Source organism: Rana temporaria, chromosome 10 (assembly GCF_905171775.1).
Source record: "Rana temporaria chromosome 10, aRanTem1.1, whole genome shotgun sequence".
Classification (NCBI taxonomy): domain Eukaryota; kingdom Metazoa; phylum Chordata; class Amphibia; order Anura; family Ranidae; genus Rana; species Rana temporaria.
Window position 1 is genome coordinate 101,643,709 of NC_053498.1, and position 22,362 is coordinate 101,666,070.

At 43.6% G+C, this 22,362-nt stretch overlaps 1 protein-coding gene across 5 annotated transcripts in view; it reads right to left on the minus strand.

Moving 5' to 3' along the window:
• The window catches only part of DVL1 (dishevelled segment polarity protein 1), a 226,872-nt gene extending 219,334 nt beyond the window's left edge, over nt 1–7,538 (minus strand). For 4 of the 5 annotated variants that reach the window (XM_040325863.1, XM_040325864.1, XM_040325861.1 and 1 more), the window contains exon 1: nt 7,112–7,538. In XM_040325863.1, the coding sequence (XP_040181797.1) occupies nt 7,112–7,281 (170 nt within the window). In that variant the 5' untranslated portion in view covers nt 7,282–7,538. The remainder of the gene's footprint in view (nt 1–7,111) is intronic. The other variant, XM_040325862.1, reaches the window with a different exon arrangement.
• Nucleotides 7,539–22,362: the final 14,824 nt, after the last annotated feature.

Here is a 22,362-nt window from a genome sequence, read left to right on the forward strand (position 1 = left end):
CCGCCACCTGTTATTCTCAAGACCCCGAATCTTCCCAACCTCACCCAGAATGTTGTGCGACGCCACCTCGACAGAAAGGACTTTTTTCCAAATAGAAACCCGACATCGTTCATTCTATGCGAAGAAACAGACTACTAAGCTAACTAGAAAAAGTGTCTCAAATCCTGATGTGTCACGAAGGCCCCATATAACCACTCCGCATAACTCAAGTGAGAAAGAAAAGGGATACCCAGAGCCCCACCCACTCGCTTATAGACTTCTACACTGAAGCAAGAAATGGTCCATTGTCTCCTCCACCCCACCACACTCCACTCTTGGACAACCACGGTTCTCCGCAGAGCGATGCTTCAGGTTGCCCTTCTCCCTATGTGAAATAGTAATTGCTCCTAAATCTAATAACTGGTTGTGCCACCCTTGGCGGCAACAACTGCAATCAAGCTTTTGCGATAACCGGCACTGAGTATTTTACATCGCTATGGAGGAATTGTGGCCCACTCTTAGCAGAATTGTTTTAATTCAGCCACATTGGAAGGTTTTTGAGCATGAATGGACCTTGCTTTTGTGCACTGGTGCGCAGTCATGTTGAAACAGGACAGGGCCATTCCCAAACTGTTCCCACAATGTTGGGAGCATTAAAGCGGGAGTTCACCCATTTAAAAAAAAAAAAAAAATCTCCCCTTAGCTTCCTGCTCGTTCGGTCTAGGGGAATCGGCTATTTATATTAAAATATGAGCAGTACTTACCCGTTTTCGAGCTGCATCTTCTTCCGTCGCTTCCGGGTATGGGTCTTCGGGAGCGGGCGTTCCTTCTTGATTGACATTCTTCCGAGAGGCTTCCGACGGTCGCATCCATCGCGTCACTCGTAGCCGAAAGAAGCCGAACGTCGGTGCGGCTCTATACTGCGCCTGCGCACCGACGTTCGGCTTCTTTCGGAAAATCGTGACGCGATGGATGCGACCGTCGGAAGCCTCTCGGAAACCTGTCAATCAAGAAGGAACGCCCATTCCCGAAGCCCATACCCGGAAGCGACGGAGAGGATGCGTCTCGTAAACGGGTAAGTACTGCACATATTTTAAAATAAATAGCCGATTCCCCTAGTAATAACGAGCAGGAATCTAAGGGGGAAAAGTGCCCTCTAAGGGTGAACCCCCGCTTTAAATTGTCCAAAATGTCTTGGTATGCTGACGCCTTAAGAGTTCCCTTCACTGGAACTAAGGGACCAAGCTTAACCCCTGGAAAACAACCCTACACCATAATCGCCCTCCAAATTATTTGGACCAGTGCACAAAGCAAGGTCCATAAAGACATGGATGAGTGCGTTTGGGGTTGAGGAACTTGACTGGCCTGCCACAGAGTCCTGACCTCATCCCAAAAGAACACCTTTTGGGAAGAATTAGAGCAGAGACTGAGAGCTAGGCCTTCTCATCCAACATCAGTGCCTGACCTCACAAATGCGTTTCTGGAAGAATGGTCAAACATTCCCATAGACCCTTCACAGAAGAGTTGAAGCTGTTATAGCTGGTGGGCCAACGCAATATTGAACCCTACGGACCAAGACTGGGATGCCATTAAAGTTCATGTACTGTATGTGTAGTGGCAGGTCTCCTGTATACTTTTTACAACCAGTGGCCCGCGACCTCCTGCTCTGGGATGAAATAGAATAGAATACTGTTATTAAAGGGGTGGTTCACCCTAAAAACTACTTTCTCTTATTACACTGGTCCCCCACATTACAATACGATTAAGGCTATTATTTTTTTTTTGATGCTGTACATACCTTTGTACAGCATATTCACCCGTGGCATCCGGCTTGCGAGTCCCGCGGGAGTGGGCGTTCCTAACATGTCTGTGATTGACGTTTTGACCAAAAACGAGCTCCCCCCGTCGCGTAAGCCGCGTCACGGTTGGCAAAAGGAGCCGAACAGCGAGTCGGCGCTATACTGCGCATGCGCATTGCGGCTTACGCGACGGGGGGGAGCTCGTTTTTGGTCAAAACGTCAATCACAGACATGTTAGGAACGCCCACTCCCGCGGGACTCGCAAGCCGGATGCCACGGGTGAATATGCTGTACTAAGGTATGTACAGCATAAAAAAAAAAATAATAGCCTTAATCGTATTGTAATGTGGGGGGCCAGTGTAATAAGAAAAAGTAGTTTTTAGGGTGAACCACCCCTTTAAAGGTAAATTTATTACTAAAATCACAGTGGGCATGTCTGATATGGGCATATCTGTTCTGCAGTGGTTACTGGGCTGCTTTCAAACTGATCCGCAGGTGCAGAGCAGTATACCTGAGGGTTACCTGCACTGAGCCATTGGCCCCTTTCACACAGTCAGTCCGACCCAATTGGACCCTCCATTCACCTCTAAGGATTAGCAGATGTAAATCGACTTGTGTCCGTTTACAAACGCCTACCTCCAATCCGATCCGCAAATAAAAAAAAGGAAAAAAAGTAGAGTGAGCTCTATAGAGTAGAGTGGGCGGGCTGCCATGCACCCACTCCACTTATTGTGGCCCGTGGCCAGTTACTAAGTCGCTTAGGTGGCCCTCGCTCTTCAAAAGGTTTGGCGCCCCCGTTTTACAATATAGTCTATCTATCTCAAACATTATATATATATATATATATATATATATATATATATATATATATACACACACACACACACACACACACACACACACACACACACATATATATATATATATATATATATATATATATATATATATATATATAAAATGAAGGCTTCTGCATCTTATGGGGTCTATTTATAAATTATTTTCACTTAAGATCTTTATAACTTTCACCCAAGATTCACACATTTTTCACATAAATTTCAATTAGAAACATTTATAAATGGTGGGTGAAAGTTAGGTGAAAACATTAATAAACAGATGCCCATATCTATAATTAAAAAAAAAGGGGCAGATCCACAAAGATCTGCACCGGCACAGCGTATCTAATATACTCTACGCCGCCGTAACTTACTTGGCTTTGTTTTAAATCCACAACGAATTTGCGCCGTAAGTTACGGTGGCGTAGTCTATCTCTCGCGGTGTAAGGGCGCGGAATTCAAATGCAGCGGGTAGGGGGCGTGTTTCATTTAAATGAAGCGCGTCCCCGCGCCGAACGAACTGCGCATGCGCCGTCCCTAAAATTTCCCGCCGTGCATTGCGCTAAATGACGTCGCAAGGACGTCATTGGTTTTGACGTGAACGTAAATGGCGTCCAGCCCCATTCACGGACGACTTACGCAAACAACGTAAAATTTTCAAAATTAGACGCGGGAACGACGGCCATACTTAACATTGAGTACGCCACCATATAGCAGCTTTAACTATACGCCGGAAAAAGCCAAACGGAAACGACGTAAAATAATGCGACGGCCGCTCGTACGTTAGTGGATCGTCGGAAATAGCTAATTTACATACTCGACGCGGATTATGATGGGAGCACTACCTAGCGGCCGCCGGAAAATTGCATCTTAGATCCGACGGCGTACGAAGACGTACGCCTGTCGGATCTAACCCAGATGCCGTCGTATCTTGTTTTGAGGATTCAAAACAAAGATACAACGCGCAAAATTTGAAATTACGCGGCGTATCAAGAGATACGCCGGCGTAATTTCTTTGAGGATCTGCCCCAAAATGTAAATGAAAGAAGGCATTCTGATCCTTGTAGTTTTGTGGTTGAATGCCAATAGGGTGTTGTTTTAAACAGAAATGCCCACACTATAATGGGTGATTATTGCTCTATTGGGTATACTTGGGTTTTGTTGGCAGTCCCAGCAATCAGTCACCTGCCTGTGTCTTGGAGAGTGTAAAATCTGGTGCAGATGTTCATGGTAGCCAATCAGCTTCTAACTTCAGCTTGTTCAATTAAGCTTTGACAAATAAACCTGGAAGCCGATTGGTTACCATGCACAGCTGCACCAGATATTGCGCTCTCCAGTTTTAGTACATGGACCCCACTGTATGTATATTAAACAAGTAATGTCAGGCAGACTGTGTCACTGGCTCTCCCTGTCTGTGTCGGGGAGGACATGCCCTCCCTCCTTGCTCCATGTTAATTGCAGGGCCTGCGGTGCAGACAAGCAAGATGATCCTGGAGACTGCAGTGCCTCACATGCCCCTTGTACACTGGCACTGCCAGGCTGGCAGGGCCAGGAAACGCCCGAACTTGAGAATCTTGGAAATGCCTGCTGTGTGCCAGACGTTTTCTGCTCTACGGACACCGGGGAGCCATCAGACAACACACACACACACATGGGCATCTATGTATCCAGCGATCACTATAAAACACAGACTCACACATAAAGCAATGCCATGCCATAGCTCATTCAATCAAAATATTATGCCATTAATTAATAATATGCCATCGCCTTTCACTGACTGCTGTAAAATAATTATTTCTGATTGGTTGCTATGGGTGAAAGCACTGTGCATGTGATTGCTGCCTATTCACTGCCTTAGTACATATTATGTAACACCAGCAGGGGTTAGAGTCTAGGATTAGAACAAGATATAAAATGGATTTAATAATGTGAAGGTCAGAATTTGCTGTGCAAACAGGAAGACAATGGAGATCACAGGGGTCTGGGGGGGGACAGAAAGTTCTCATGTGATAGCAGACCCCCCCTCGCCCTAAAAATACACCTTTCCACCCTCAAATCACCATTACTCTACTTCTTCCTGAAAGCCAGCGGAACCTGATGTTTATTAAATGCCGCTTGCTTCTTAGAAGTCTCTCTCCCCCTCCCATTTAATAATCATTCTTTATAGAAAATGACAGAAGAGAGAACGCCTTTGAAGCAATGACATTGCAAAGATTAAAAGTCCCCATTCCTGGTGAATTAGTGTGAGTGATCTGCTATTGTAGTGTAGAAATGCTGCCCTAGCCCACCTCTACTAATGGGGCATAAATATTTCACATGTATCCAGCCTGAGTCCACAGGGGCTTATTTAACAAGGCAGCGCAGAGAGCCGTGGTGTGCAGTAACCCACGGCAACCACAGGCGACCCCCCTGATCAGCTACACATACAGGGATCTGACCGCAGCCCCTTTCCCCACGCTACCTCCAGGAAATATGGACTAGTCCTCCTAATATATATGGTCTTATCTCTGCATCAATGCCCATAGAGAGCTACTGCGCAAAGCCAAGGCGCCCCAACCCATTCCTATTATCAGCCAGTGAGCATCAAACCCGACAAAATCTTTGCAACCAGGCCAAAATCACTCAACAGCGGTCCAATGCCATCGCTCATGAGCCAACCAAGATATGACAGGCCTTATCATGAGCTCACACAATTTCAAACACTTTGAACCAGCTTATGAACGCAAAATCATTGAATTAGATGGAAGGATCACGGCAGTGTGCCAGCAGAAAATGTTTAATGCCATTAACAGTTTGGAATGGCATCGCTGGTGGTAGGTTGCCTTGATCCGCTCAGAGTTTCTGCTGGTCATAAAAGGACAACTGGTAGTTGGTTGCTATGGGTGACAGCAGTCAGATATATTATATATATGTGCATATTTTATAAACAATAATGGCAGTGCTAATCTGTGAATTCAATTTGTGTGTGTTTATATATATATATAACAATTACAGCGATCCTAAGCTATACATATGTGTGAGTGTTTTGAGATATGTTATTATATATATATACACACACATACATAATATACAAACAGTACATTTTATATACACACACTATAACAGTTCCAGAACATATATATTAGTGTGATACACACACATATATATATATATATATATATATATATATAATATATCTGGATCACGGAATGCTGTCATTGCTTTATAATATTGCGATGTGTGTGTGTATATAAATACATACGTATATTTAATATAATAATTTTCAGCAGTCATGATAGATATATATATATATAGTATATATATATTTTTTTTTTACATATTAGAAAAAAAAATGATAAATCATAATTTCTGGAATTTTTTTTTGTATAAATTATTGTTTTTATTATATTTGTGAGAATATATATATATATATATATATATATATACACATACATACATACACACACATACACACACACACACTACAGCATTGCTGGAATTGAGATATATATATAAATTAAAAAAAATCTATCTAGAACTATATATATATATATATATATATATATATATATATATATATATATATATATATCAATTCCAGCAATGCTGTAGTGTGTGTGTGTGTGTGTGTGTATATATATATATATATATATATATATATATATATATATATATATATATATTCTCACAAATATAATAAAAACAATAATTTATACAAAAAATAAAAATTCCAGAAATTATGATCTATCATTTTTTTTTCTAATATGTAAAAAAAAAAATTATATATATATATATATATATATATATATATATATATATATATATATATATATATCTATCTCACAATCATACTGTATATACATAAAACAATCCCTGCAATCTATATAGATGTATATACAAAAATAAATATATGAATGGCTCAGGATTGCTTTTGTAAAACACCTCCAGCAATCATGATGTATATGTTTATATATTTATTGAAAATTAGATATTATATACATATATATATATATATATATATATATATATATACACACACACACACACACAGTATTACACACACATATACAGACACATATGTATGTATAGATCAGCATTATGGAAAATATATATACAGTATATATCTATATATACACACACACACTGTATGTAAGTATGTCCATGTATATAGGTGCAGATTGCTGGGGTGGCTGTACCAATAGATAGATAGATAGATAGATAGATAGATAGATAGATAGATAGATAGATAGATAGATAGATAGATAGATAGATAGAGAGATGTAGTTGATGTGTATATGACAGATGAGAGTGGCACAGTGCTGGCACTGACTTGGTGACAGGTGCTCCTAACAATACCAGCCTGTGTGCCTCCTCCAGTGTTGTGTCCATGCAGATGACAAGTGTCGGTGAGGGTGTCAGTGGGTGTCAGTGGGTGGGTGAGGGTGTCAGTGGGTGTCAGCTTGCAGCATGCCCCTTGCACACAGGCTGCACATGATGCAAGGTGTCTGGGCAGCTTACCCAAAATCCTGGTCCATGGATTTGAAGAAGAATTTGTAATTGTGGACGGGTCTGTTGCTGAGCACATTCTTGAAATCGGCTAGGGTGACTTTGTCCGGGCAGACGGGCAGCTTGACCAGATAGGGGGTCTCCTCTTCATCTATGTGGTAGATGATTTTAGTCTCAGCCATGGGCAAGGAAATGTCATAGGGGGGGTGCACCCCCCACCCCCCCTCCCCCCTGGATGGCAGAAGGCTCCCCTCCTCTATGGAAGGAAGGACAGGCCCAGGCCGGGCTGATGGAGGAATAGAGGCAGCCAGAAGTCGGGCTCTTCTCCCTGCCAGGTATACTGTACGATGTGACAATCCAATGTTCCAGGGCAAAACAGGAAGGGAGATGCACAATCCTGATCCTGACTGTACTGGGAAATGGCTGCGGATATTAGGCACTCCGCTCCCCGCAGCGCCCTCTAGCCGCACGCTGCGGTATGGCGCCTCTTACTTTTCTAGCTCCGTCCAAAGTAAATACACTTGGTTCACATTCCCTTTAGTCATCCCTTTTATACTCTGATAATAACTGACCTTCACATCATTTATTTATTTATTTATTAAAACAAAGAGACTGACGGCTGAAACCATCTAGCCTGCAGTATAGTTGTGGCAATTATTTTTCAGCAAAACAGATTAACTCAGCGCTTGCCAACCTTTTTACAATGGAAGAATCTCTAAACTAATGTTCAGGGCTCAGGGACCCTGCTAACATCATGATGTCTATAGTCTATAGGTCATGGTATGATGATATCTATAGGTCATAGTATGATGATCATGTCTATAGTCTATATTCTATAGGTCATAGTATGATGATATCTATAGGTCATGGTATGATGATCATATCTATAGGTCATGGTATGATGACGTGCGTCTATAGGTCATAGTATGATGATCATGTCATGTCTATAAATCATGGTATGATGATGATATCTATAGGTCATGGTATGATGATCATGTCTATAGGTCATAGTATGATGATCATGTCTATAGGTCATAGTATGATGATCATGTCTATAGTCATAGATGATATCTATAGGTGATGGTATGATGATCATGTCTATAGGTCATAGTATGATGATCATGATCATGTCCATAGGTCATAGTATGATGATCATGATCATGTCTATAGGTCATAGTATGATGATCATGATCATGTCTATAGGTCATAGTATGATCATCATGATCATGTCTATAGGTCATAGTATGATGATCACATCTATAGGTCATAGTATGATGATCATGTCTATAGGTCATAGTATGATGATCATGTCTATAGGTCATGGTATGATGATCATGCCTATAGGTCATGGTATGATGATGATGATATCTATAGGTCATGGTATGATGATCATGTCTATAGGTTATAGTATGATGATGTCTATAGGTCATAGTATGATGATCATATCTATAGGTCATGGTATGATGATGATGTCTAGAGGTCATGGTATGATGATGTCTAGAGGTCATGGTATGATGATGTCTAGAGGTCATGGTATGATCATGTCTAGAGGTCATGGTATGATGATGATGTCTAGAGGTCATGGTATGATGATGTCTAGAGGTCATGGTATGATGATGTCTAGAGGTCATGGTATGATGATGATGTCTAGCGGTCATGGTATGATGATGATGTCTAGCGGTCATGGTATGATGTCGATGTCTAGAGGTCATGGTATGATCATGTCTATAGGTCATAGTATGATGATGATGTCTAGTGGTCATGGTATGATGATGATGTCTAGAGGTCATGGTATGATGATGTCTAGAGGTCATGGTATGATGATGATGTCTAGAGGTCATGGTATGATCATGTCTATAGCTCATGGTACAGTAGGATGATTAGTTGTAGGTATAAAGGATCGGGAATGTAGTGTACATGGCATATCTGACACATAGAGGATTATTTTCCTTACTCCCCTCTATAAGACATAAAACAGACATAGAGACTCCCTTTATATTAGTGTGCAGTGAAGAGGTGAAAGGTGACCCCTAACATTGGTGGTTGGTGGAAGAGTGTCAGCTTATTTTTGAGGTCAGTGGAAGAATGCTCCTTACATTGGTAGTCAGTGAAATAGTACAAGCTCGCCATCTTACATTGGTGGTCAGTGGAATAGTATGATCTCACCATCTTACATTGGTGGTCAGTGGAATAGTCCCGTTCACCATCTTACTTTGGTGGTCAGTGGAATAATATGATCCCACCATCTTACATTGGTTGTCAGTGGAAGAGTATGATCTCACCATCTTATTTTGGTAGTCAGTGGAATAGTATCATTCATCATCTTACATTGGTGGTCAGTGGAATAGTTTGATCTCACCATCTTACATTGGTGGTCAGTGAAAGAGTTCCATTGTACATTGGTGGTCAGTTTAAGAGCAAAAATCGTATACTGGTGGTCAGTGGAAGAGTACCATACTACATTGGTAGTTAGTGGAAGAGTGCAATCTTAGACTGGTGGTCAGTGGGAGAGTACCATACTACATTGGTAGTCAGTGAAAAAGTGCCATTGTACATTGATGGTCAGTGAAAGAGCGCAAACTTATATTGGTGGTCAGTGGAAAAGTGCCATTTTATATTGGTGGTCAGTGAAAGAGCTTAATCTTAGATTGGTGGTTAGTGGAAGAGTGCAATTTTACATTGGTGGTCAGTGGAAGAGGGCCATTTTACATTGGTGGTCAGTGGAAAAGCGCAATCTTAGATTGGTGATGAGTGGAAGAGTTCCATTTTACATTGGTGGTCAGTGGAAGTGTGACATTTTACATTGGTGGTCAGTGGAAGTGTGACATTTTACATTGGTGGTCAGCGGAAGAGCGCAATCTTAGATTGGTAGTCAGTAGAAGTGTGCCATTGTACATTGATGGTCAGTGGAAGAGTGCCATCTTACATTGGTGATTACTGGAAGTGTGCCATCTTACATTGGTGATTACTGGAAGTGTGCCATCTTACATTGGTGATTACTGGAAGAGTGCCATCTTACATTGGTGATTACTGGAAGTGTGCCATCTTACATTGGTGATTACTGGAAGTGTGCCATCTTACATTGGTGATTACTGGAAGTGTGCCATCTTACATTGGTGATTACTGGAAGTGTGCCATCTTACATTGGTGATTACTGGAAGTGTGCCATCTTACATTGGTGATTACTGGAAGTGTGCCATCTTACATTGGTGATTACTGGAAGAGTGCCATCTTACATTGGTGATTACTGGAAGAGTGCCATCTTACATTGGTGATTACTGGAAAAGTACAATCTTACATTGGTGGTCAAAGAGTTCCATCTTACACTGGTAGTTGGATGTAGAGATCTTGTATTGGGATCAGTGTAAAGAAGCCCCTTTATTTTTATTATTGCACCGCTCAAGGAACCCATAGCATCCTCTGGGGAACCCTGGTTAAGAAAGACTGGGTTAACTGGTCAAAATATGACAAGAAAGCCAAAAGGAAACTCTCCCCCTAGATGATGGAAAGTGGAAGTGCCTATAAACCCAAGAACAAAAATGTAAAGTTGAACCCCCAGTACAAAAACTTTTATTCCAAGGATCCACAAAGGACGCAAATCTTCTCTGTGAGCATCAAATGCATTTGAAACTCAGTTATGGTGGCATAGTCAGTGGTCTGCACACATAGGGCCAGATTCTCAGTGGAGATACGACGGCGCATCTCCAGATACGCCGTCGTTTCTCTGAGTTGCGCCGTCGTATCTATGCGCCTGATTCATAGAATCAGTTACGCATAGGTTTCCCTTAGATCCGACAGGCGTAAGTCTCTTACGCCGTCGGATTGTAACTGCATATTTACGCTGGCCGCTAGGGGCGTGTACGCTGATTTACGTGTCAAAATATGTAAATCAGCTAGATACGCAAATTCACGAACGTACGCCTGGCCGACGCAGTACATTTACGCCGTTTACGTTAGGCTTTTCCCGGCATATAGTTACCCCTGCTATATGGTGGCGTAAGTGCGGCGTACCAATGTTAAGTATGGCCATCGTTCCCGCGTCGAAATTTGAAAAAGTTACGTCGTTTGCGTAAGTCGTCCGTGAATGGGGCTGGACGTCATTTACGTTCACGTCGAAACCAATGACGTCCTTGCGGCGTATTAGGAGCAATGCACACTGGGGAAATTCCACGGACGGCGCATGCGCCATTCGGGAAAAACGTCAATCACGTCAGGTCACACAACATTAACATAAAACATGCCCCCCTGTCCCACTTTTGAATTAGGCAGGCTTACGCTGGCCGATTTACGCTAAGCCGCCGCAACTTACGGAGCAAGTGCTTTGAGAATACAGCATTTGCCCGTCTAAGTTGCGGAGGCGTAACGTAAATGAGATACGTTACGCCGCCGCAAAGATATGCGGATCTACGTGAATCTACCCCATAGTGTTTAAAAAGTAGAGCTGTTGGAGGGACCCAGAAGGCCCACCCAATACAGACCGCTCAAAGAAAACTACCCTTGGGAGGATACAAGACAAGAGAAGACCTCCACAAATAGAGGAGAGCAGCAGTGACTTGTCCTTCACAGAGGCAAAGCACAGAAGTCATTTCATGCTGAATTACTGCACAAATCTGGAAGAAATACACATAGCACATTAACATTCAAGACTACACATGTCTCCTGTATTTAGATAACATTTGCTTATCCCAGAGTTAAGCTTTATTATATTGCAGATTAACGGTCCTCAGATGTGGTGGCTGCATTCATTTTCCTTTTGGTTCCATGCACACTAGAAGCTGAAAAAACTGATGGAAAAATTCTGTTGAGAAGTGCCCTCCATCGAATAGTGCCTGCGCATGTGCAGAATGGAGCCGCACTGCAGCTGATTTGCCGATCAGCTGGAGTGACGTGACCATAGCGCATGCGCACATCACAGGAGGCAGTTTTGGACGGGAGAGAGAAAATCACGAAAGCTATTGACAGAGCAAAGGGACACCATAGTTCTCATATTGTGCCTCGCTTTTGCGGGGCGGGGTTTCAGTCTGCTCAAGGTCGCCTTTGGTCAATGTTGCACGACGGCTTTAGCGTCTTGATCAGCGCCTGTTGCCTGTGTCTAAGGGCAGGTTGCAACACAGACAAAACCCACCCTTTAACACAGCCACAACACGCCCTGCAACAGCGAGGAACAATGTAACAACTACAGTGTCCCTTCACTCTGTATATTGCTTTCAATAGTGTCCATGAAATTTCGTCTCTCGTCGAAAGCTGCCTCCTGTGATGTGCGCTTTGCGCCATGGTCACGTCACTCCAGCTGATCAGCAAATCAGCTGGAGTGCACGGGCACAATTAGATGGGGGACACTTCTCGATAGAACACCGCTGCCATTTATCAGTGTTTTTTATCAGCGTTTAGGAGCGGTAGAATCAGTAGCTTTTTGTTAAAGGGGAGCTCCACCCACAATTTCACTGTTTAAATATAAATACCCCTGTAATACACAAGCTTAATGTAGTCTAGTAAAGTTAATCTGTAAACTAAGGTCCGTTTTGTTAGGTTGTTAGATCATTTAGTTAGTTTATAATCTAGAAATAGACCGTGGCCATCTTAAGTGTGGGCATCATGAAGCCAGACTGTATGACTTCCTGGATTTCAGCCTTGCAGATCTCGCACATGCTCAGTGCTGCACAAGCAATGTAATAGGTTTCAGTCAGGTTTCCATAGCAACGGGAGTGTCAGAGGAAGTTTCCGCCCCTTCTCTATGCAAATAGGCTATTCGCAAGGACTACTGGGATACATGATGCCTATCCCAGAAACCCTTGCGAATAGCCTTGTGACTTAATAGCCTAGGCTAATAAGGAGGAGGAAGTAATGAAGGACTACAAAATAAAGGTATTTACAAGCAACAAAATAAATAAAATTGTCCATTTTGAACACTATGAGATTAGGGCATGCAGCACAGACAAACATAAAAAAATGGGTGGAACTCCACTTTAAGGAGTGGACGGCTTCTGCGTCCTTAACAACGGATCACTCATTAGCTGTCAGCGGAGTTCCCTGCTTACAGCTAAATGTAAACAAAATAAATGCCGTCAATAAAAATTTAGAAAATAAAACTGTGTGGAGGTACCCCCCGGTTCATACCAGGCCCCTAGGTATGGAATGGAGAACCCCACGGCAAAATAAAAAAAGTGTGGAGGTCCCCTCCCCCCACAAAATCCATACCAGACCCTTAAACCGAGAATGCAGCCCAGCAGGCCAGTAAATTAGGGGACGAGCGAGCGCTCACCCCCCTCCTGAACTATTCCAGGCTACATACCATCAACATAGGGTAGTGCTTTGGTGTAGGGCAGCCCCCCTAACCCCCCAAAGCACCGTGTCCCCATGTTGATGAGGACAAGAGCCTCTTCCCCACAACCCTGGCCCCTATGTGAATGAGTATGGGGGTAGAGCCGCCACGCCTAAAAATAAAGAAGGGGTCCACGCCTGACACTGCCTCCGAATGACAGCTCTGCCACCTCCTGTCACTAAATAAACTAAGGTGCAGGGCCACCTGGTGATGTCACTGGCTGACCCAACTACCTTGTGATGTCATCAACCAGGGCATGCTAGGTCGAGGCAGGGTCAGCGCCAGTGGAAGAGGCTTGGGGGGGTGATGAAACAGAATCTGTGCCCAGTTGCTAAATACACTGCACACATATAACAGTCCTTGTACCCACAAAATATTCCTAATTACTGTACCACAACTGACAGTCTCACAGACACAAATAAACCTCAGGACATAGGATAATTTTTTTGAATTAAACATTTTCATTACATATGCTTTTGTGCACACAAAAAAGGATATAATTGGATAGTGCAAAATCTGGTGCACATATTCATAGAAACAAGCTTCCAGGTTTTTTGTCAAAACTTTATTGAACAAGCTGAAGTTAGAAGCTGATTGGCTTCCATGCAAAGTTGCACCAAATTCTGCACTCTCCAGTTTTAGTAAATCAACCCCAATGTATAGCGTACAGGGGTCAGGAGGAGTAAGTAACATACAAAACAGCATATAGAGTTCAGCAGTCAACCTTGTGACAAAGTCCCCAGCATTCCCCTATACAGTATGACAGGACTCCAAGCATCCCTTACATCAGAATCTGCAGGGTTCCTTCTTACATCAGAGTTTTCCTTTACATCAAACTCCAAAAGTTCCTCCTAACATCAGAGTTCCCCTTTACATCGACCTCAGCACATCGCTGGATCGAGAGCAAGGTCAGGTAAGTATAAGGGAGGGGTGGTGGGGGGAGAAGAAGCACATAAAAGTTTCTTTATCTTCCTGAATAAGGTAAGGTAAGGTGCAGGAAGGTAAAAAACCTTTAGCCTTTAAAACCATCGCCAAAGCTGCTGCCAGCACCACCAGAGTGTGAACCACACTGCCCAGCACCAACAGAGAACCACGCTGTTCCAGTACCACCAGAGAGAGCATCACGCTGTACCCACACCACCAGAGAGTCAAGCTGTACCCGCACCACCAGAGAGTCAAGCTGTACCCGCACCACCAGAGAGAGAGAGAGTGCCATGCTGTACCCGCACCACCAGAGAGCAAGCCACGCTGCTGCCAGCACCACCAGGGAGGGAGCCACACTGCTGTCATCACCACCAAAGAGGGAGCCACACCGCACAAATAGAGAGCCACGCGGTACCAGCACTACCAGAGAGAGAGCCACGCTGCACCCACACCACCAGAGAGAGAGCACCACGCTGTACCCGCACCACTAGAGAGAGCTGCGCTGTACCCACACCACCAGAGAGAGAGCGCAACGCTGTTATTGCACCACCAGAGAGCCGAAGCCTTGTTGAAGCATTGTTGAAGCTGAAAAAAGTGTAAATGAGCCCTTAAAGCGGAGTTCCACCCAAAAGTGGAACTTCCGCTTTAAGCACTCCTCGCCCCCTGACATGCCACATTTGGCATGTCATTTTTTTTTGGGGGGGGGGTACCCTATTTTTAGTGGGACTTCCTGTCCCATTTCCTCCTGTCCCACTTCCTCCTTCTTTTTTTCGGCCACCTAGGCTACTCCTCCTCTCGCCCTAGGCGGCCCCTCCCTGCCAGCGATCTTCTGGGACATGACTCAGGTCCCAGAAGATTGGCTGGCCAATAGGAGAGTGCAGTTTGACTCACTCATGCACAGTGCGTGCCCTGGTCGTGAAGCTGTAAGCTGTCGCGGCCAAGTGCCCACAGTTACGATGACATCGCCGAGGAGAGGAGGGGGAGAGGAGCGAGCCTCCGGGCGGCCGCATCGTTGGACCATGGGGCAGGTAAGTGTTGGTTTATTAAAAGTCAGCAGCTTTGCTTTTTGTAGCTGCTGAATAAACGAAAACACGGGTGGAATTCTGCTTTAATATCGGGTAAAGTTATAAACCAGCACTTGCGCCTTTGAATAATTTCCTAGGCCACCTCCAAAGCAATGTTCTACTCCAAGTTCTCCTCACCAAGCAATCAAACAGGTCCCACGAACATGGAAGACGGTAAAATGAAAGCTCCCATAGTGTTTTACTATAAAAAAACAGGTTTTATTAAAAGAATAAACCAATTCACTTAAGTGTCAGACCCTACACTAAGCAGTATACACTGTTTGTTTTTGCCAATCGTCTTCGGCCGCTGCTCAGTGTCCGCGAGCCACGCGCGTGTAGGGCGGGGCAAGGACGCAGCCAAGATCGTACCTGTGGCTTGCGGACACTAAGCAGTGGCCGGAGACGATTGGCAAAAACAAACAGTGTACTGTATACTCCCTAGTGTAGGGTCTGACTCTTAATAAATGTTTTTAAACATTAATACACTATGGGAGCTTTCCATGTTCCATGTTCGTGGGACCTGTTTGATTGCTTGGAGAGGAGAACTTGGAGTGGAGCATTGCTGCGAAGATGCCCTAGGAAATTATTCAAATGTGCAAGTGCTGGTTTATAACTTTATCAGACATTAACTCTGGTAAATTGATTTAGTATGATCGGTGGAGGCTTACACTGGGTAATAAGATCTGATTAGAGCAAAGAAGTATTTTTTCAGAAGGAGATCACTGAATTTTCACTGTATTGGGCTGTTTTTTTTTTTTTATTATTATTATTATTTGCACTACCGTATGGACTATATGAATTTACATAATAGTTTTTTTGGTATAATATGCATTTGATTGTTTGATTTTCAGCACAGGTTTTTGCACATGAGCATTTGCACTTTATTTATGCGCAACATTCATATGCACTTTAATTCAGTATAATTTTGCACAAACATTGGACGCATAAGTGGACGCACAGTCACCTAATTTTTATAACTGTATATATTTGGTTGGAGGAACTTAGGACCAGCACTGCTGTGAAACTGTGTACAAACCCTGCCTGGTCACCATTGCAGTTTACGTCAAGGGGTGGTAAAATCGCGGCTCAACTACCGTACCTATTTTTACTGACCCCTGGCCGTCTGTGTCTTATGCCATGGATGTAATCATAAATAAAGGTTTCAGATTTAAAATGGCAAAGCTTTAATAAACACATCAACACACAAACACATCATACACAGGCAGACCGCAATTCATTGACCTTTGTACATTACTTTAATTTCATTACACCTTTCCTGGAAATCATTTGAAAATACTGGATAAGGCTGAACCATACACTATTCAATCTGATTGCACATTCTCCTTTAGATCCACTGTAACGGTCACCACCGTTTACGACCTTCCATCAACCCACGACAGCTTATCGACACTCCACAATCAGGCAAACGAACACGACCCATAAGAATTCCCCCCAGACACGAGACACACAGCTATGTTCTGGTTTCAAATGCAAGACAACTTTAATGATTAGCTCTCAAGTTTATATACAGTTCAAGCATGAAAGGAACCTTCAAACTCTCCACCCACACATCACACCCTGGGGGGCTTCAATACACCTTCAGATGGCTAATTGCTAAACATTCTAGACATGTCCGCGCCGGTCTATAATTATCATGACCTAATCACTCCACCTGAGAAGTCACATTCCTTCATTAACAGAATTCAAACAAAACACCATCACACAATAAATCCCTCTCAATCCACATCTTTAGACAGACGTTCTGTCTCCGCATGAAAGGTATTCACACCTCTGAGCATCAATAGGCTTTAAACAGTGTTATCACACAATGAAAAGCCTTTCAAGAGCCAGCCACATTTAACATGTCAACAGTCTACACAGAGAGATGAGTCATAGAATAAACCAACACTTTGCAATATCTCCAATTGCAATATGAGCTATCAGTAATGTCCCCTGTCCTGTAATTTAGGATATCATTTCTCAGTCACCCTATGGCCCTATCGGACATAAGGTGACCCTAGACATAAGAGTTATTAATGACGCTGGCACAGGAGTACCCCTCATCCTTCCAAAGTCTCTGTTTGTCCCGGGTCATTCCGTTACATCCACCATTCAACGTTGGAGAAGAAAGTTGACCATACACAGATTTCTTCATTCTAACAAACGAGGTGGATGGAGGAATCCCCCCTTCCCCACCAGGATATTATATTCTGATGGCAGCACCTGCTGCTGTCTGAATACATTGGTCAGCAGCTGCAGATAAAGAAAATATTTCCAACATGTCCTTTGACAAAAGTCAGTCAAACGATTGATTTCTGTCCAGTGGGGATATCCACACACTGATTGAAATTTGCCTAGTCCCTGCTGAACCAGCCAATTTCTGATTAGTGTATAGTCAGCTTAATAGCCTGCCTTATATGATGTAAATTGAATGGATTGTTTAACCGCTTTAGTAAAAGTACTGCGGGCTGGCAGCATGGCCAGGCTCAGCATATTGCTTTGCACATGTACACTAGCCCACCGCCTGGGGCACGCAGTGCACCGCTCAGATAACCACTCTGTCCACCGGAAACAGCAGAATATGGTTCCTGGTACCCGGCTACTTTGAGCGTCTGGGGTATCACGTGACTGCTATGTGATCCCATGATCACAATATATTGTACTGCATGGGTGCCAGTATGTGACAGTATGTTAAAAAATGAAAATGTGGAAAAAGTGGATTTAATTTCTTCAGTTTTCAAAAAATTGTAACAAAAAATTACAACTTCAAAAAACTCGCCAATCAATTTAAACTTGATTTGAATCAAATGAAGTTGATCAGCCAGGGAGGCCATAATTTGAATTAATCTGAATATTTGATTTCATGGTGAAAATACAAGTGCGAATGATAACTTTTAATTGTATTTTCCAACTATCAACTGAAACTCCACGTGTGTCATATCATGCAAATTGGTTGTCATCTACATTCTACGAGGAAGTGAGCTGCCATCTAGACAGGGGAAGGCCTGTAGATTTAGTGTATCTGGATCTTGCAAAGGCATTTCATACAGTCCCCCATAAATGCTTAATTTACAAGCTGAAGTCTACAGGCATGGACCATAAGGGCTCTTTCACACGGGTGGATTGTATGTCCGCTTTTTCATCCATCCGTTTGCGGATGAAAAAGGGACATACATTGGTCCCTATGAGATTGCGGGTGTCAGCGGATGAACATCCACTGACACCCGATCTCGCCCGGTTCAGCATTCCTCCGATTATGCAGACAGAGGAAAACCCTATTTTTCCATCCGTCTGCGGATCAGATCGGGTGAACACGGACAGACGGTCAGTGTTCATCCGATCCCCCCATAGGGCATAGCGGAGAAAAGACAGGGCATCCCTGCACACGGAGCGATCCCCGCTGAGCAAGCAGATGTTCACGGGGCGGATTATTACTGAGAGGGGACATGATAGCGAATACCTCAATGGTGATCCCAGCATAGGAAAAAAATGATTCAGTCTCAGGGAGTGTAAAAGGACACAGGGCTACACAATGAGATTGGAGGAGAGGCGGTTTAATCTTAAACTGTGCCGGGGGTTCTTGACTATCAGGGCAATAAGGATGTGGAACTTTCTTCCACAATCGGTGGTGGCAGCGGGAGTATGGATATTTTTAAAGACTCTTGGATGTGCATCTTATAGAGCACAACTTACAGGGATATGGGAAATAATTATAGACACTGACACATGTGCACCTACACAGGTTAAACTGGATGAACAAATGGCCTTTTTCAACCTTACCTACTATTGGCCAGATTCAGGTAGTGCGGCGTTACTTTGTGCGGGCGTAGCGTATGTTATTTACGTTACGCCGCCACAAGTTATAGAGGCAAGTGCAGTATTCAGAAAGTACTTGCTCCGTAAGTTGCGGCGGCGTAGCATAAATTGTCTGGAGTAAGCCCGCCTTATTCAAATGTGGAAGAGGTGGGCGTGTTTTATGTAAATTATTCGTAACCCCACGTAATTGACGCTTTTAACGAATGGCGCATGCGCCGTCCGTGGACGTATCCCAGTGCGCATGCTCCAAATCACGTTGCAAATAGTCAATGCTTTCGATGTGAATGTAACCTACGCCCAGCCCCATTCACGGACGACTTACGCAAACGACGTAAAACGGGAAAAATTCGACGATGTCCTGACGTCCATACTTAACATTGGCCACGCCATCTTTTTGGTGGTTTATCTTTACGCCTGAAAACGCCTTACGTAAATGGCGTATCTTTACTGCGACGGGCGTGCGTACGTTCGTGAATAGGCGTATCTCGCTGATTTACATATTCTAGGCTTAAATCAGCGTACACGCCCCTAGCGGCCAGCGTAAATAGGCAGCTAAGATACGACGGCGTAGGAGACTTACGCCGGTCATATCTTAGCAACATTTAAGCGTATCTCAGTTTGAGCATACGCTTAATGTTACGACGGCGCGGATTCGGAGTTACGACTTTGTATCTACTGATACGCCGTCGTAACTGTACCTGAATCCGGCTATATGTAACTATAGATCGTTTATTCTTATAAGGAGAGAGTGACTGGAACAGAAAACAGTCACTTATCAAAGCAGGTATGAACAATATTTAATTGTACAATAAAATTATATAGTGTTTGGGCAGCATACAAAATGAAGCTATACTTACAATACAAATGAGTAAAAAAGATCCATATGCAACGTGGTATTGCTTGAATCCCTCTTTTTTGCATTTTCTTTTCTCTGGTTTCTATCATTAAATATAAAGTGTTCTTTAATGCTGACAGCCATTTATTATCTATATACAGTATACTACATTTATACATACTAGTGACCACTTTGTAAGCCCAAAGCCCAGAACGACCCTGTGTAATCCTCCTCCTGAAATAGCGCTAATTAATAATTAAAGCAGAATGCTTCCTCACTCAGAACCCCACTAGTCCCTTGACAATGAGAAATGATTTCATGATCCTCCAGCCTTACTCCCACAGACTTACACCATCTATAGACGGTTCAAATCTAAACCCTACTGAACTGGCCAAGATTTGAACCATGTACGGACAGGCTGACTGTACCAAGTACTTGGGTACAACCAGCCTGTTGGATTTTACATACCATTATTACTATTATAGTCACTAACAGTAATCACTGTGTTCTCCCTTCCCTCCCCCCCCCCCCCCCCCGATACCCACAATGGCTCCACGGGAGGGATTCCCCCATCTACACTGTCAGCAGTTAAGGATTTGAGATTTTCTTTCACTTTAATTTTTGGTAATGACAGTAAATAGGAAACATAGAGAGTGTGAATCTCCCTAATGGGGATAGAGACAGAAATAAAAACCTTACAGGTGCCCTAATCCATCTTCACTTTATGCAAATAATAAAAAAGTATTTAAATATTTAAATGCAATTTAAAATGTAGCTGTCAAGCTTTTTAATTGTGCAGTTTCAATAAAACGTTTCAATAAAACGTTGTATAATATCTGGCCCTCCTGCCATTAAGGTCTTTATGGGGTAGATTCACGTAGATCGGCTTATTTTTATGCGGGCGTAGCGTATCTCAGATACGCTACGCCGCCGTAATTTAGTGAGGCAGGTTCTGTATTCACCAAGAACCTGCGCCCTAAGTTACGGCGGCGTAGCGTAAATCTGCCGGCGTAAGCATGCCTAATTCGAATTGTGAAGAGGTGGGCGTGTTTTATGTAAATAAAACATGACCCCGCATAAATGACGTTTTTGACTAACGGTGCATGCGCCGTCCGTGAAAGTAACCCAGTGCGCATGCTCCAAATTAACCTGCAAAAAAGCCAATGCTTTCGACGTGAACGTAAATTACGCACAGCCCCATTCACGGACGACTTACGCAAACAACGTAACATTTTCAAAATTCGACGCGGGAACGACGTCCATACTTAACATAGGATACGCCTCATATAGCAGGGGTAACTTTACGCCGGAAAAAGCCTGACGTAAAAAAATGCTCCGGGTGGACGTACGTTTCTGAATCGGCGTATCTACCTAATTTACATATTCCTTGCGTAAATCGACGGAAGCGCCACCTAGCGGCCAGCGTAATAATGCAACTAAGATACGACGGCGTAAGAGGCTTACGCTGGTCGTATCTTGGGGAAATTCTGGCGTATCTGATTCTTTGAATCAGGCGCCAGGATACGTCGTATCTCCTACGTGAACCTGGCCCTATATGTGTCCTAATTAGAGCACAACTAATGGAGCTCCAGCCCCCCCCCCTCCATGGAAATATTGAAAGTCAGCAACTACAAATACTGTAACTGCTGACTTTTAATATTAGGACACTTACCTGTCCAGGGATCCTGATTTTTCAATCAGCTCTCAGGTGTGGCTGCCGCCATTCTTTCTCAGGGAAACTGACAGTGAAGCCTTGCAGCTTCACATCCAGTTCCTTACTGCACATGCGTGAGGCACGTTGCGCTTTGTGAATGGCCCAGCGGCAGGGGAAGGAGGAGGGGGGTTGACCTTGCGGGGGGCCTTGCCACGGCGAGGTCTCTTGGAAGTAGGGACGCTTACCTATCAAAAATATGTACCCGCTCCCCCCTCCCCCGAAGCGTTCGAGGATGGGGGGAGAAAGCAAACAAGCAGAGCTTCCCCTTTTTGGTGGAGCTCCGCTTTAAGAAGATGTATCTCGGACGAAGAAGCACCTCTTACCAGCTTTACGTCTCTGTTCTGAACACCAGAGGCTTAGCAATAGCCTGCCCTGCACTGTCCCTACTCCTCTGGAACCTTTCCCTGACCATGCATTTACCAGAAGTATGCTAAGGGTATGTGAGTTCCCTTATTTAAAAGGTTCCCTCACCCAAAATGGGCGCCAAAATCTCACAAGAGAGTTCAGTATCAAATTAAACCACTTCTCCTGGGGTACTGTATGACAGGATTCGACAAACCCGGGGCGCCAGGTAGCAATTGCTATTAG